Source organism: Cupressus sempervirens, chromosome 11 (assembly GCF_028749045.1).
Source record: "Cupressus sempervirens isolate cs-2001-9-10 chromosome 11, ASM2874904v1, whole genome shotgun sequence".
Taxonomy (NCBI): domain Eukaryota; kingdom Viridiplantae; phylum Streptophyta; class Pinopsida; order Cupressales; family Cupressaceae; genus Cupressus; species Cupressus sempervirens.
In genome coordinates this window covers 72,611,752-72,628,905 of record NC_143128.1, presented here as the reverse complement: position 1 = coordinate 72,628,905, position 17,154 = coordinate 72,611,752, and the positions used below count along the sequence as shown (strand labels likewise).

General features: G+C 34.6%; 2 protein-coding genes across 12 annotated transcripts in view; one reads left to right on the top strand and one right to left on the bottom strand.

The window, feature by feature from the left end:
* LOC149528288 (uncharacterized) overlaps positions 1-17,154 on the top strand; it is a 70,612-nt gene that overhangs the window by 22,271 nt on the left and 31,187 nt on the right. For all 5 annotated transcript variants that reach the window (XR_016359170.1, XM_089811519.1, XM_089811520.1 and 2 more), the window contains exon 2: positions 8,962-9,042. Coding sequence is in view for 4 of the 5 variants with exons in the window: in XM_089811519.1 (XP_089667645.1) it covers positions 8,962-9,042 (81 nt within the window). In the remaining variant the exon portion in view is untranslated. The remainder of the gene's footprint in view (positions 1-8,961; positions 9,043-17,154) is intronic.
* Positions 1-17,154, bottom strand: part of LOC149528289 (ABC transporter G family member 35-like) — a 64,314-nt gene that overhangs the window by 20,545 nt on the left and 26,615 nt on the right. The window lies entirely within an intron of this gene.

Genomic DNA, 17,154 nt, shown 5'->3' with positions numbered 1-17,154 from the left:
GTTCGATCCAAGGAAACATCAACATTATATGGGGAATCAATGTCTCCATATAGCTATCAAATGGTGGTACAAGCAACTAAGAGAATATCTTTAAAAAAATTATTACATGCACTAATCCATAGACCATGTCATTTTGTTTAAACGTTCACACTTCTAGTCACAATAATGTTGCTTGAGAATAAGTCAAAGGGGAGAAAATACATCATGCAAATGCAACTATCTCTTTTCTGAGGAATAAATAATTATTCAAATTTAACATGAAAATATAATAATGAATTTTTATATTGAAATCTATGATAAAATCTCCAAGTGAATGGAACATCATCTTAGTTTGCAATTTACAATCACCCCATACAAAATCAAATTTTTATAAGTATTGTTACTTTATAATTAGAGAAATTAGAATATAATAGTCTAAACTATCATGGTTTTGTATGGCCAAAAGTAGCCAAAAGTTGAAAGTACTGCACTTGTAGAATAGGAACAACTAAACAACATTGCTATTTAGACCTCAAAAAATATTAATTTGAAGAAAAAAAATTCACAAAAGTAGCTTGCTTGATAACGTGATGAGAATATGTAGGTCTAAAAGATGACTAAACAACAAAATTATTTCTCATAACAATTCAAACTATGATTTTGCTATCAAGATTTGGTTGTGTAACCCATGATTCATGAGTAGTGGTTCACAAAAACTCATCTATCATGAGAATGAATGGAACACTTAGCACTCATTACCTTTAGGTGATGCACACAGAGGTGAAGTAATAGGACTTCTTTGGAGATGACCCATTCCAATACTACTCTAGCTCAAGTATCCTTAACATCAAAGTTTTCTCCAAGGTTAAGCCCAATTTTGTCTCTATTTGTTTTGCATTTTTAGACCATCCTAACACCTAGTTCAAATTTGGGTTAATTCTTCTATGTACAAAATGTTTCAAACATTCTATCCCCACACTTTTTGGCTTAAATTTGGCTCGAAACCCTATGTCAAGGTAATGGTGGGAAGTTAGATCTTATGTTTAGACTCCCTTATTTTTTAGTCTCAAAATAGTGGATAAAGTATATAAACATCCTATCTCTCCCCATTTTACATATTATGCCACAACTACAACTAAACTATCAAATGCAATCAAGAGATCAAGCGTAATCAAGCATTCAAGTGTTTGGGTTCAAGATTTGAATGCAAACATCCAAGATCTAGTTTCTCTAATTCATTTAAGTCAATTTCAAGGCAATATTCTCCATTTAAGCAAGTTTCTCTGCCATGATGGCCAAGTAGAGAAATTCTTAATCAAGGAAGAAGATCCTTCCTTACCTCTGCATTCATCTCTCCTTCATTACAAGTGATTATCAAGCATATCTACATTGAAGATCTAGGAGTGACGTTGTAGATCCATGCATTTGTAAGGGCATCCTTGATTCCTATTTTACATTCCAAGGTCAACTTCTTGATTTCATGCATTAGAAACAAGTGCTCTCTGAGGATTGAGCACATTATCTCTCGCTCTTTCGGTGATTTCAAAATCCTCGATTACTGCCAATTCTATAGACCTTGTCCTACTCTCTACTCCTTTGAGCAACATGGGTGATAGGTGCTCCATTATCATGTCTGCTGATGTTGTTGGTCTTGGTAGTAGGGGTTTGGGTGGAATTCATGGGGTTTGAGAAAGTGAAGTCTTTGTTGAGATTATGTGTCATACACATTGCATATTATTGTTTATATTGTATTATTTTATTTTATTATGTAATGTTGCACAAGGAGTTCCTAGATGGACGTGCAACATGTAGAGATTCCCATGGAATATTTTTGATGAGTTGTATTGTAATATTGTGATAATATTTGATTTAATTATTTAATATTGGAAAAAATAAATTAAATGCCCAATATTAAATGTGGGTCAATGGGAGTTTGGTAGCATATGGTTTTAACTTGATCTATGTAACACCACTTGGTGGTTTTGTGGGAGCTTGCTTCTATAAAAGAAATTTGTGCATGGGGATGACAATATAATGACTCTGTAATCTCCCTTTTCTCAAACAATTCTTTATTAGTTGGAAAGAATCTCTTATTTATTATTTTTGAATTCAATTGGTTTTGAAGCAAATATCTTCAAAAACTTGGCATTTGTTCTCTCTTGCCCTTTGCTGATTTTTCTCTTGAAAAAAATGTTCATAACATGACAATGATCTTTTGAGTGGAAAAATTGCAACCTCAAAAAACTTTTAGCTACCAAATATGGGACCATAGACCTTTAGATGAAAACATCTTCAGTTGAGAGCCAAGGACTTAGGGTTATTTATACCAGTGGATTTGACTGTCATTTTGGCCTCATCCCTTATAATGTGAGGGTCTCGTACTGACAAGACTTTATCCTTAGTGGGCTCATTAATAAATCATTTAAATTCACCATAGATCAAGGGTTCATTGACAAATTTTGGAATAAGTTTTTTTTGAAAAATTGGTAAAGTAGTTTAGTGTTTTTAACCTTTTACTTTTTCTTTGTGACTTTCTTTTAGAAAACACTTCCTAAACTACAACCCTAACCTGATATGATTCCTTTTTTCTTGATTAATAAAATGAAAAACTTTTATCTTTTGATTTGATGAATAATTCTCAAGAAAGATTTTTTGCTGGTACTGTCAAATCAGAAAGACAATTCGAATGTTCTCATGCCTAGAGACCTATTGTTTGGTTTTCACACCATTGCCCCATTGCAAATGGGGACCTTGTCTTTTCATTTTAGCAAGTAGGAGTCTTTGTCTTAGGCGGTTTTAGTTGGCAGTTTTTTAAGGTCTCCAAGTTTGGGTTGAGTTTGAGCAATTTTGGCTCGCTGGGAAGCACTTTTTGCCTAGGATTTGTGCGAGCATTTCGGTGCCACTTTGAGGAATTTTTGTGGCCTAAGTCCAAGTGGAGAGTGGAATTTTAGACTAGGAGAGAAGGGTTTGCATGTTTGAGAAATGGGATGAAGTTTGTAAGAGAACCATGTCCTAGGGAAATTCTCCCACCTCCTCATTTCCTCGGGTAAAATGAAGTGCAAACACTTTAGGAGGCCTTTATTCGGTGGCAACTTAAGCATTGCAATATTGGAACGACGAGGGAAAGAAATTGATAATTATCAAAAGGATTTTCCTCCCAGGGATATTTCCAATCATCAAATAATCCCCCACATTGGTTCTCCCAAGTTTTACCATCATTAAAAGATCGATTTATGGCATGAGGGCTACACCATGAACAAGAATAAAGCATGGAATTGCCGAGGAATGTTCAAATAAGGAAATTTTAAGTACATTAGGTCTTGGGGAAATTTTCGATCTTCTGAAATCTACCCACCTCTTCATTTCTTCCAAAAAAAATTCCCCAACCAACTCTTTGTTGATGTTTGGTAGCTTCAGTCGGATAAACCTATGACTATATATATAATTATATATGAGATATAATTACATATGAGATATGACTATATATATATATATATATATATAAAAAACTATGATTATATTTATTTTTATAACATTTACGAATAGACATGTCCCTTTATGGGACATGTCTCTTCTTAGCCTTTTCTCATAATAAATAAGAGGTTGCTGCCATCTAGAAAGCACATACCAAACATTATGGCAGTGTTACTACATTTGCAACAGATCTGAAAATCAACATGGTATCAGAGCCTAGTTGCAAATGGTAGAAAGATTCATTCTAGAGATGGAAGGAGAGAAATAGGCAATGCACCAAGGAGGAGAATTAAAAGGACAGTTAAAACTTTTAGCAAATAAATATATATTACAAGAAAAAATCAGTGTACTTAAGTCTGAGCATAGATGGCTATATTGTATAGTAATATGAATTCAACTTTTCTATGGGAGACCAAGACAAACTGTGAACAATCAACCCTTATAGTGCACAATTAGCAATTTATGGAAAGAAGGGAACTTGACATAGTCTGCGATCATTATAGAGATGAGAATAATATAAATATAACAAGCGAAATATCCAGAGTCTAGAATGAGTGAATAGAGAATGAGCAACCACATTGGTAGTAATGTGGCATCGACTGACATAATGAAATTAGAAGATATAAAATATCATAACCAATGCTGATAAGAAAGGCAGCATGGAAATTAGGGAAACCAGACAAGGGAAAAGATTTGGAAACGACATTTTTGCCAATAAAATAAGCAATGTCTGCATGCATGCATATTAAGGATGACACAAACATATGTTCAGGATGGTGAATAATGTATAAATGTCTCTACTTTCTCCTATAACATATTCCACATGGAGGTAGGGACCACTACAAGTCATACAAACCTTCATACAGTGATGTATAAAATGGAACCAGATTTGATATACGTGTGGGCTCCAAAATGGAAACACGAGGGCTTAACATATTGTAAAGGTGGCCCATTTTATTATGCGGAACATAGCCAAACATTTACCATTAAAAGACAATATTTAGATACTACACAATTGATCATTGATCCACCTGCTATGTGTACTCCCACGTAGACCCTACCAAAAGGGAGATCAGGTCATCACAATAACTTATAATTTATATGCATTAAAATGGGGACGTAATCTTCAAATATTTGTGTTAAATCGGCGATTTAATCTTCAGACATTCAAAGGAATGAATATAGATCATGTTTATAAAATTAATAATAACATGAGGAATATAAGAGGTGAACTATTATAAGAAGTGATCAAAAGGATTGAAGACAATGGACTATATAGTCCATTGTGAAGAAAGTGGGTCAGGAAACAATACAGGAGGAGCCCACATCATCGATCTCACATGCAACGTGGGCACAAAGGGACTCTCCACCAATGCAACGTAGATTAAATGAAATAGATTGTAATGTAAGAAACCCATGGAGATAATGAGGTAAAATCAAGGTATGATAAATTAATTTGTTATTTTGATATTAACTATGTTATTCCATTTTTATATAAAAGTGAAGAATTAGATTGTTATTGTTGAATATATATAAAATGAAAAGTTATGAATATACCTTTATTGGTAATGAACACTTCATAAATATTCATTCATATGTTTAATATGATATGGATATTATAATTGAAATTATAGTTGATAACTATAAATATTTATATATCTGTATTGTAGAACATTGTGAATTTTTAGAAATAATAAGTTACATAAATAATGTTTATTTAAGAAATGATTGATATTTTATGAGATCAATATAATATCTTAAGTATAAAGGTGAAAGAAATTCAGTATTATATGTATGATTATCACTTCAGCGATAACAAGGACAATCAAGGATGTTGGTGTACATATAAATGCTTATTTCTTGAGTATTACAATAATTTGTTCATTATAGTCATTCTATTGTTTGTATTTCTATATGTACTATAAGAGTTATGTGCCTTGATCTTTTCCTCCGAAAATGTTATTGTGGGAAGAGGGAGATTGAGATTCAGAGGGAGCTTGGCATTTCATTAAAGGCAACCTTGAAAGAGAGGGAGCAGATAGAGGATGTTTTTCAGTCAACTTTTGGTGATCTCGGTCATATTGATTTAGAGGGAGTAAACCATGTTGAGATGGATTCTCCAATGATCAATAAATTGTAGCAGTCAAGAGGATTGTGATTCATGAATATACTGTTAAGTACTAGAATTTACACCCGGTACTGAATTGAATGAGTTCAATAATTTTGGTACAACATGGGAATCACTTCGATGTGGGACATGCAGTTGAAGTGAGACCTCTGATTTCTAGGCCGATTCTTATTAGATGCTTCACTTAAAAATGAAAAACTTATGAGGGAAAGGGATAGATAGATAAAGGAAAATAAAAAACTAAACCTATGGCAATGCACCTAAAGTTGAAATCAGTAATATTCAGAGAACTTTTACACTTGAAAACCATGAAACAATTTTCAAACTCACACAACTTGCCTAACACATGGATGCACATAAATATTTTGCAGAAAGGTTGGAATGGGATATTTGCTTAGTAAAGAAAAAATAATCTTTCACAATAGAGAACACATTACATCTCCCTATGCAACCTGCAACTTGTGCCATACATTTATCACAAAAAAGGTACAAAAGTGAGACAAAACTGAAAGGAAGATACTTTCACTAACAGTTTGATCAAATCACACGAACACAACTCTGCAAAATGACAAGAAGATGATAAAAATTATATCAAAATAGTCTCCAAAGTAGCTGCGAAATATCATAAACTAAGTTACAGAATCATACAAAAATATTCCCAAAGGATAGAGAAAAATCACTAAGAGCCAAAATTGCATAAGAGGGAACTCCTTACAAATGAACTGCAAACTCATTAAGTACCAACACAAACTCCACCTCTTGTTGTCGAATCCAACGAAAGAGGCTAAAAAATAGGAACCAAAAATCATTGAAAAGAAGTCCTTCATTTGGAAAAAGTCACTCCATCTAACAAAGAACTCAACAACTCATCAAAACTGACCTTAAAACACTCTAACTGCTCTTAAATGGCCTTTAAAAACTGGAGGAAACCAAATCCAAATGTCCTATAATGACTCCACAACTCTTAGAGTCCTTCCATTTGTTTTCAACTAATTGAACTTCTCCTTCAAACTAGGTCTCCTTATCAATGCAAATCCATTCCTCTGCCTTTATGAGCCCCTCTCAAACTTGCCGATAATACCCTTGCTCAACTCTTATAGTTGCACTTAAATTTATTATTGATTAATTGATTTATAATGACATCAATCAATCGATAATAATTACAATTTATTACAATGCAAACATAAGAAATACTTAATAATATGATAATATATTACTTAACATATTTTAAAGCAACATATTATCATATTATAAAGTATATCATCTATTTAAAAATTATGTTTTATTATTAATATAATAATACACTACATAAAATATTCCATGTAACATATAATTATATAAATAATAAAACATGTAGCCTTTCCATAATCAACGTAGCTAAACATTAGGTTGCAGATTCCAAATAGAATTTCAAAAGAAATGAGGAAAACATAAGGACCTTAAGAACATCTTTCTTCCTCATTCAAAACATATGGAGTTTGAGGAAAATGTTGAGGGAGGGTTTTAAACATGCCGTTGATATGCTTTGGTGCAATATAGAAACTAAATCTGGACTTTTTCCACCATAAAAATCAACTCTCCTGCTGCTGCCGTGACTGATGTTGTTATCTGGAATTTTTAGCTCAAATTTTGGCATAAAACTGGGTCAATTTGAGCCATTTTTGGAGCTAAACGTGTCTGCTTTTATGTCTTTTCACACGCCATTCTGGAGTCTTTCCAGCTGCGACTGGGTCTTTGAAACACATGTGGCTTTGCTGTGCTGATATTTCTAAGGCCATCTGGAGTCCTCTTCTTCTTACAGCTATAAGTCATTTTATGGACTTAGATATTTCTTTTTGCTTGCATTCATCCAAATCCAGCACTTTTCATTAATAAACTCATGTTTGTGATTGGTAAGTCGTCTTCTAAGAAGTTCGAATGTTTTTGTCTCTATACTTTTCCTCAAAACTTGAAATATTTTATCAACTAGTACTTGGGTAACTGTATTTTTTCTCAAAACATGTTTATTGAAATACCCATTTCATGGATTCGCTTAAAATCTAATCTGCAGGCAGCCATTGTTCATATTGGAATGGGTTTTTTTTGGCAGGTGTAAAACTTTGCTTTTCCTTGACTGCTATGAATTTTGAGCTTGAATATGTCAGCTTCATTTTGATGACGTTCTTGCAGTTTCAATGATATTTGTTTTACTGAAAAAAAAAAAAAACCTTCTTCTTGTAGCATCTCAAGATGATAACGTTGAGCTTGTATGCATCAGAATCAGCTTGGTCTCTCTTACTTCTATTATGCTATTCTGAAAGTGATTATTTGTATTGTATCTCCAATCCAATGTTAGTGACCATATTTGATTCAGCTTCATTGATTCTCACTTCATTGTTTGTTTCTGTAACTTCTCAAACTACGAGTAATAGTGCCAAGATCTTTTGAATTTTGAAGTAATATTGTTTCCAGGACATATTTTGAACTCTTTGCTTTAAGCCTTCTTCACCTAGCTTCATACCTGTCTCATATATCATCATATTGCACTTATATCGAAATACAACGCACATTAGAATGCACAATTGCAAATAACACTTCGGAACATTGCCTATGCAGGAGCAAGCTGCAAGTTTTGATGTTTGTTGTATACTTCTCCTTGCTTGTTTGAGTCGTCAATGCTGAATTTGGACATTGTTCATGTAAAAAGTCACACTTCACTTTTTATTTGACATACCATCATTTGCAATAGATGTTATATTTTGATTTCAATTGGCGTACATTGCTAGTCGTACGCCATATTCTTTTTTTGCTTGACTGTAATAGACTTCAGCTTTATAACTTTTCTAAGTGTACCAGTCTCATTTAATACCGAACATCTATATAGCTCCTTTCATTTGTTGTAATAGTTATAACTTCCATTCAGCTCTAAATTTCAACCAACTTGTTATGTGCTTCATTGCCATATAATTTCCCATCCTCGTTTTTTGTTGAAAACTCAATGAAGATAAATCTGCTCACATTATTGAAATGTTACCCCTTCATCTTGTTGTCGAACATTTCCCTGTTATGCACTTTTAGTGGTATCAATCATTATTTCTTTGTTGTAATCTTTTGATGAGCTTCTTCAATCTTATCTTTAATAGGCACGTCGGGCTCAATAACCCTCGTAGGAGCCTACGGTTATATCTGCATACTTATGAGAGATAAGATTTTGCACAGGAAACAAACATGTTAGCAATAAAAACTTGATATGATTATGATTGCCTCTTTATGTTGTTATATGTCTCTGTTTTATGTGAGTGCATGACATTATGGTAGCATAGAATATTTACGCATAAGGTGAGGTGTTTCCATTATTCCTTAGATCCTTTGGATCTAACACATTTCCTCTATGTATGCAGGGCTCAGACATTTGGATGAGCTATGGTTTTGAACAACGGACAAGCAGGAATGGAGAAAGGCAGCATAACCAATTATTACAGGCAATGACTGGTTCCCTATGACCCTTTGTTCTATATTCTTTCTTTTCATGTTTATGCACTTACGTAGAATAGAGACACATATCAGTAGATTAGAGGCTACTCTCACAACCAATTGTGTGAGAGGAATTTACTTTCAGCATTTCATTTCATTGTTTGCAAATATCAAGTGTATCTATCTTTTGATGAATAATACAAGGACATTCTTGTGTGAAATGAATGGCATAAATCACTTGGTCTGTCTTCATACTTAAATTTTAAACATGTGCAAAATTTCAATAACATATACCTTGTGACTGTGATTTTAATGGGCCTACCCCCTATGTACATCATGAGGAAGTGATGACCTCTAAATGATGTCACCTATATTTGCAGAAGTTATTGAAAGCTGACGATCTTACAAAAACTTAATTTTCTATTATGATGGATATCTAACAATGTCTACGCAAATCATAATAGATTATACTTTGCATGGTGGACATTTATATGGTAAGCACTATGAGAATGTGTGTACACATGCCTTATAAACATTTTTTTGAGTACATGGTGAATGTTATGCATATTGATATTGTGGAAGGCCATTACACTGAGTATTTGGTGAATATCACTCATTTTGATGTTCTGGAAGGCCATTACTCACAAAGTGCTTGGTGAATATTGTAAAGTCTCTGCAAAACTCTGATTGAATGTTCAGTAAATTCTGCAACTGGGTTTGATCTAGCACCTTTCTTTCAATGTAGAATGTCTTGATCTATTTCTTAAAGAGTAAGAGATGTTCAACCCGTGTCTAACACGAAGAAAATAAATACTCAACACAAATTACTATTCATTATCAAAATCTTTCCGTATATAGCAATGGTATTCCATACAATGACAATGACTTCGATTATGATGCCAAATACAAAAGTGTTCGCAATATTTATAATGTACGAAACGGTGCGATGAAACGACACAACTGTCGCCGCACCGATGACTATCTAACTACCCTTTTTCCCGACAACATCATCCCCCCCAAAAAAGAAAAGTTGTCTCCTAGCAACTTCAGAAACTAACAAAATAGGAGACAACAACATACACGTAGAAATAATATAGACTAGGGAGGAGGTTGCATCCCTAAAGAGCTCTGCTGACGGTGCAACTCATACACCTAATCCGTTTGAATGCATAAATCCTTTTGAGTCTGCGTATTAACCTCTACGACTTCCTTCAGAAGAAGTGCTGCATCCATAGCTTGGGCCTTAGCTATTTGCAAATCCTGCTCGACGGTTTCCTTGTCCCGCAATAGTGTTACACGCTCAGCTGCCCACGTTGCCTATTGGCTGACCAAGTCCGCTGCTAACTTCTCTCTATTCTCCCTCTCTACTGCCAGAGATCTCTCAGCTGTGATCTTTTCTAATGCCCTGTCCGCCTCTACACGCCTGTGAGCATAATAGATGCCTTTATACAACCCCACTATCTCGTGCGCCAGCTTCTCCATCGGAGTATTGCACAGTCCTAGCTCGGGCTTGGTGGCCCAATCAGCCAACATCTCTGGTGTCTCAACTGCTAGCCATCCCCTGTCCTCGAACCAAGAGCAAAACCGCTCAGGACAAACCCCCTGAAGATAAACCCGGATCCAATGCAACTCTCTCTGACGAGTCATAGCCTGTAACACAACGGTGTGTCCTTTCTTCAGCGCAACTCGCATAGCTCTGAGGTAGTCCTTGCATCTATCCTCATCTGACCCATAATCCTCCTTCGCCACATCGTCCATCGTCCATTCCCCATCACTATCCATCTCTGCCTCTCCTGCAGTAGCCATGTCCACATCTGGTGCCGCCTCCTCTCTGGGCGCATCCTCGATCTGTGGAACTCCCACCTCTTGTGGCTCCGATACGGCAACTGGTCCTGGGGATACCCCTCCATGCCTCAAGGACTAAATGGAAGGACCAACCTCTATAGGAATGAGTCGGAACTGCTGTCGCAGGAATGCACTCGCTCTGTCCATCACCTCCATCTTCTCGGGCTGAACTACCTGCATCGGCTGTATTCTCTCATCGGGTTGTGCTGGCTATACCGGTGAAACTGGCTGTACTGGGACAACTGGCTGGGCTGGTGAAATTGGTTGTACTGGCACAACTCGATGGGCTGGCGAAATTGGCTATCTTTTCTATCTTTTCGAACGGATCTATCTTTTCTTATAACTATTCTGCAGGTAATGATTTAAATCTTGATATAAATTGTTGAGGTAATGAATGCTTAAGAAGCAAACTTTGAAATGTTTTCTGTGTGCTCTTAATCCACAAACATCCCCCTATAAATATGACGCCTAAGGACTTGCCCCTAGAAGGGACATGTCCCTTCCTTAGTCGGCTAGGACTGTCCTTACCAAATCGGCGCCTATTTAGAATTAAAACAAGATAACTTCAAGTTAACTAATCTTGTTTGGTGTTTAGACAAACAAGCATTATTCTAAGACGCTGGTTCTCTAGTAGACAGTCTATCATATTTATATGCCTTTTCAAAGACATCATGTCTATAATAAGATCCATACGATTTGTCAGAACAGTAAGATTATGAAGTTACAAGATTTAACACTCCCTCTTAACTTGATAATCATATTGAGAGAGCATGTCTAGCATCATCAAATAATATGAATAAGCATAGAATGATACTCTGTATCTATCTGAATCCTCAAGCATGAGGTATTATAGAACATATGATACTTATGTCATATCACTATACTTGTGATGTGACTTATCACTTACACTAGTGATAATGATATTGCATGAAAGCAATATACAGGATAGAATTCGGAGAATAATTTAAATTCTTCATTAATCCAAGTCGTGATCCATAGATACGGGCCCTTCAATATCGCAAAAAAATCCCGAGTTTAAGATCTACCAAAATACAGGATAAATCTGGAGAATACTAAAATTCTTCCTTTATCCAAATTGTGATTCATAGACATAGCAATGTCCATATCATAATACGATCTAAAACTCAACTAAATCTTACAGTAGAACTTTACTGTTTAGCACATTATCTAAGAGATCGTCACCTCTCATAATGTTTTATACAAGTGTTCATTATTTCAGAAATCATCACCTCTTAAATAATGAATACAAATGGTGGAGCCCATAACAGTCAATAGCCTGACAAAAAAAATAAAAATTTATTAATAATTTGAAGAATACTAAAATTCCTCCTTTATTCAAATTGTGACTCATAGACATACTAATGTCCATATTACAATACGATCTAAAACTCAACTAGATCTTACAATAGAATTTTATTGTTTAGCACATTATCTAAGAGATCGTCACCTCTCATAATGTTTTATACAAGTGTTCATTATTTCAAAGATCATCACCTCTAAAATAATGAATACAAATGGTGGAGCCCATAACAGTCAATAGCTTGACAAAAAATAAATATTTTATTAATAATTTGAAGAATACAAATGAATTACAATTCAACTATACCAAGTCTTCTCCTGAAGTGGTCTATCTTTACTTTAGATAGAGGTTTGGTGAGAATATCTGTTGTCTAATCTGCAGTGCAAATGTATTCTAATTTTACAAAATTCATGTCTACCATATCTCTTACATAATGGTAAGGAATTTCAATATGCTTGGACCTGTCATAAAATACTGGATTCATTGAAAGCTTGATAGAACTCTGATTATCACAATCAATAATCGTAAGATTCATAGCTTGCCTAAATAATCCTACAAGTAACTTCCTTAGCCAGACTACTTCTTGAGAGGCCATTGCTATGGCAATGTATTCGGTTTCTGTGGAGCTTTGAGCTACTGAAGACTGCTTTCTGCATATCCAAGATATCATAGCTGATCCTAATCTAAAATAGCATCCTGAAGTACTTTTTCTGTCTTCAACACTTCCACCTCAATTTGAGTTGGTGAATCCATGCAAGTCTAAAGCAACTTTCTCATATTCGAGTCCAAAATTAAGAGTGTCTTGTAAGTATCTCATAATTTGTTTAACCGCAACTAGGTGAATCTCCTTCGGTTCACACATAAACTGACTTAAGGCATTAATTGCATAACAAATATCCGTTCTTGTATTTACTAAGTACATAAGGGACCCACTCATTTGTCTGTAGAGAGTAGAATCTATGGAAGGTGATTCTGCAGCTACTTCCTTAAGTTTATGTAGATTAGTCTCCATTGGAGAAGACATAGGTTTGCAATTCCACATTCCAAATCTCTTCAAAATGTTTGATGTATACTTTCTTTGATTAAGTATGATACTGTCAGAATTCTGCCGTACTTCCAGTCCTAGGAAGTAATGAAGGAGTCCCAAATCTTTCATTTTGAATTCTCTAGTAAGATCTTTCTTGCACTGATCTATGAGATGATTATCACCTGTTATTAGTATATCATCGACATACAGTATCCGAATTACCATATCATCTTTATCTCTTTTATAATATAAATTTGGATCAGCGTCATTCTTGGAGAATCCTAAGCTGGTGAGATACTTATCAATTCTTTCATACCAGGCCCTGGGAGCTTGTTTAAGCCCATAGAGAGCTTTCTTGAGCCTGCAAACAAAAATGTTAGGATCATGAGTTTCAAATCCTTCCGGTTGCTCCAGATATACTTCTTTTGAAATCTTTCCATCTAGGAATGCTATTTTTACATCCATCTGATGCACCTTCCATCACTTTGATGGGACAATTGCTAAGACTGCTCTTACGGAGGTAGATCTGGCAACAGGAGCAAAGGTTTCTTCATAATCAATCCCTTCTTTCTAAGAAAATCCTCTGGCTACAAATCTGGCTTTATACTTCTCAATACTATCGTTAGCAACATTTTAAATATCCACTTGGAAGAAACAACAGATTTTCCTTTAGGTCTTGGAACAATTTCCCAAACATCATTTTTCATAATAGATTGGTATTCTTCTGTCATAGCTTCTTTCCAAGCTGTATGTTTAATAGCTTCAGAAGGATTGGTTGGTTCTGTTTTGGATAAATCACTCATGTTTGCAATATAACTAGAGAATCTTTTAGGTTCTTTGTTTTCTCTGACTATTCCAGAAGGTGCAACAAAGTCTTCAGCTGCTTCAACTGTTTTAATGGCCCAAAGTGGTATTTTCTTTGAATTTTCTTCGAGGTTCATATTTTGAATTTCATCTTCGATTTCTTCTAAGTTCTCCCTTTGGGACCCAGATTCACTATTTCTTTCAGAACTAGATAAAGGAGAAGGTTCATCAGAACTTATGGCTCTTTCGAATGCAAGATCTTCTTCAAAGATTACATCCCTACTAAGTTCAATACTTTTCCATCCAAGTATGAAAATACTATATGCCTTAGATGTTTCACTATACCCTACAAAAATACCTTTCCTCCCAGAGGGTTCTAACTTGGTTCTCTTTTCTTTTGGAACATGGATATATACAGGACACCCAAAAATTCTAAGATGACTTATATTGGGTTTTACTTTAGTAAATACTTCTTCAGGGGTTTTATCTTTAAGATAGGAGTGAGGGCTTCTGTTTTGAATATATACAACAATACTAGAGGCTTCTGCCCAAAGATAATATTCTAGATTTTGGTCAAAAATCATAGCTCTAGCAGCTTTTGCTACCCTGTTTTGTTCAGGATTATAAGGAACAGTGTACTCCCTCTTAATCCCTGATTCTTTACAAAATTTTTTAAACAAGTCTGAGGTATATTCTCTTCGTTATCAGTTCTAAGGGTTTTAATTTTATGCCCTGAAAATTTTTCAGTTAATGTTTTAAATTCTTTAAATCTTTCTAGGATTTCTTCTAATTCCTTGCATTTTAAAAAGTAAATCCATGTTTTCCTAGAGAAGTCATCTATGAACAAGATATAATACTAGAATCCTCCAAGAGAAGGAATAGACATAGTTCCACATAAATCTGAATGAATTAATTCTAGTACATTATTTGTTTTCCTAGTACTATCATGAAAGGGACTTTTGGTGTTCTTACCCAAAGCATACCCTTTGCAAATACTTGGGTGGTCTTTATTTAGTTTAGGTAATCCAGTAACCATCTTCTCCATAGTTGATAAAGTTTTGAAATTTAGATGTCCTAATCTTCTGTGCCATATTTCATTTATATTTGCAGCTTCATGAACTAGGGCTTGAATATATCGACTAGATTCTGTATTCAATTCATACAAATATCCTTTCCTTTGACTAATTAACTTTGCTTTCTTGATGGAGGAGTTCTTGGCCCAAGTTAATACTTTGCATCCACGAATGCAACATTGTGTCCATCTTCAAGTGTTGTAATTGAGATTAGATTTTTTTAAATTCTTGGTACATAGAGTACACCTTTAAGAAGAAGAGTATTTCCTGATTTTAATTTCAAAGTACAATTTCCAATTCCTTCAATGGAGTGTGTTGAGTTATCACCAATGGTAACTTCACCGTTAACCTTCTCCGACAAAGAGTCTAGAGTTTCTTTGTATCCTGTTATATGTCTAGAAGATCCACTATCAATTACCCATCCTTTATTTAAAATTTCATTTGATAGAGAGGAATACAAAACACGATTCTCAGGATCATAAGTATATTCTTCTCTACTAACATTTGTACAGTTAGCTTGTTGTTTAGAATTCTTAGGACAATTTGATTTATAGTGTTCATATTTTTCACATTTGAAGCACTTTATTTTGGATTAAGTCTTTCTTGGGTTTTCCATTCTTTTGATTTCCCTTTTTCTTCTTGAAATGTTTCTTCTTACCTTTATAGGAGTTTGTATTAAGAACATGAAGTTCCTCATCTTCTGTTTTCGGTTTCCCTCCTTTTTTTAGTTTTCTGGATTCCTCTTGAAGACAATCATTCTTAAGTCTGTTGAAGTTCGAAAGATTATCTCTTGCACTTATTCCTTGTGCAAATATCTCCCATGAATTTGGTAATCCATCTATGGCCATTAGTGTTAATTCTGTATCACTAATAATGGTTCCTATACTTGATAATTCATTTTTGATTCTGGTCACCCTTAGGAAGTAAGAATTTATCGATTCTCCTTTCTTTATCTAAATGTGATTTAGTTGCCTTTTCAGTGCAAGAACCCTAGTTGCATTGTTTACCTCATATGCAATTTGTAATGCATTCATCATATCAAATGTAGTTTGATGTTTTGTAAGCATGGGTATGATATCATTTTTAACTTCATCTAAAATGATTTGAATAGCTTTTCTATTTCCTCTGCTCCAGATAGATTTGTGAGGTTCGACTGGAGGTTGTTTGGATGCTCCATCAATAAATTGTTTTACATCATTCTCTTCAAGAATCATCATGATTCTGAATTTCCAGGCTTCAAAGTGTTCTTTCCCATCAAACTTGTCCTTGGGTCTGATTGTGTATGCCATTGAAGATAGGAGAAAGTTGTTAAATATATATGAAGTCTGATAACTGAATTTTGTAGAGCCTTAGGTTTGATAACTTGGCTCTGGTACCATGTAAAATTTCTGCAAAACTCTGATTGAATGTTCAGTTATTCTGCAACTAGGTCTGATCTAGCACCTTTCTTTCAATGTAGAATGTCTTGATCTATTTCTTAAAGAGTAAGAGATCTATCTTTTCTTATAACTATTCTGCAAGTAATGATTTAAATCTTGATATGAATCGCTGAGATAATGAATGCTTAAGAAGCAGACTTTGAAATGTTCTCTGTGTGCTCTTAATCCACAAACATCCCTCTATAAATATGATGCCTAAGGACATGCCCCTAGAAGGGATATGTCCCTTCCTTAGTTGGCTAGGACCGCCCTTACCAAATCGGCGCCTATTTAGAATTATAATAAGATAACTTCATGTTAACTAATCTTGTTTGGTGTTTAGACAAACAAGCATTATTCTAAGATAGACGTTGGTTCTCTAGTAGACAGTCTATCATATTTATATGCCTTTTCAAAGACATCAAGTCTATAATAAGATCCATACGATCTGTTAGAACAGCAAGATTATGAAGTTACAGGATTTAACAAATATCATGCGACTTGACGTTCTGGAAGGCTAGTATTCACTGTGTTTGGTGAATATCTTGCATCTCAACATTCTAGAAAGCCATTACTCAAAGAGTATTTGGTGAATATCATTGATATTCTGGGAGGCCAATACTCATGATATC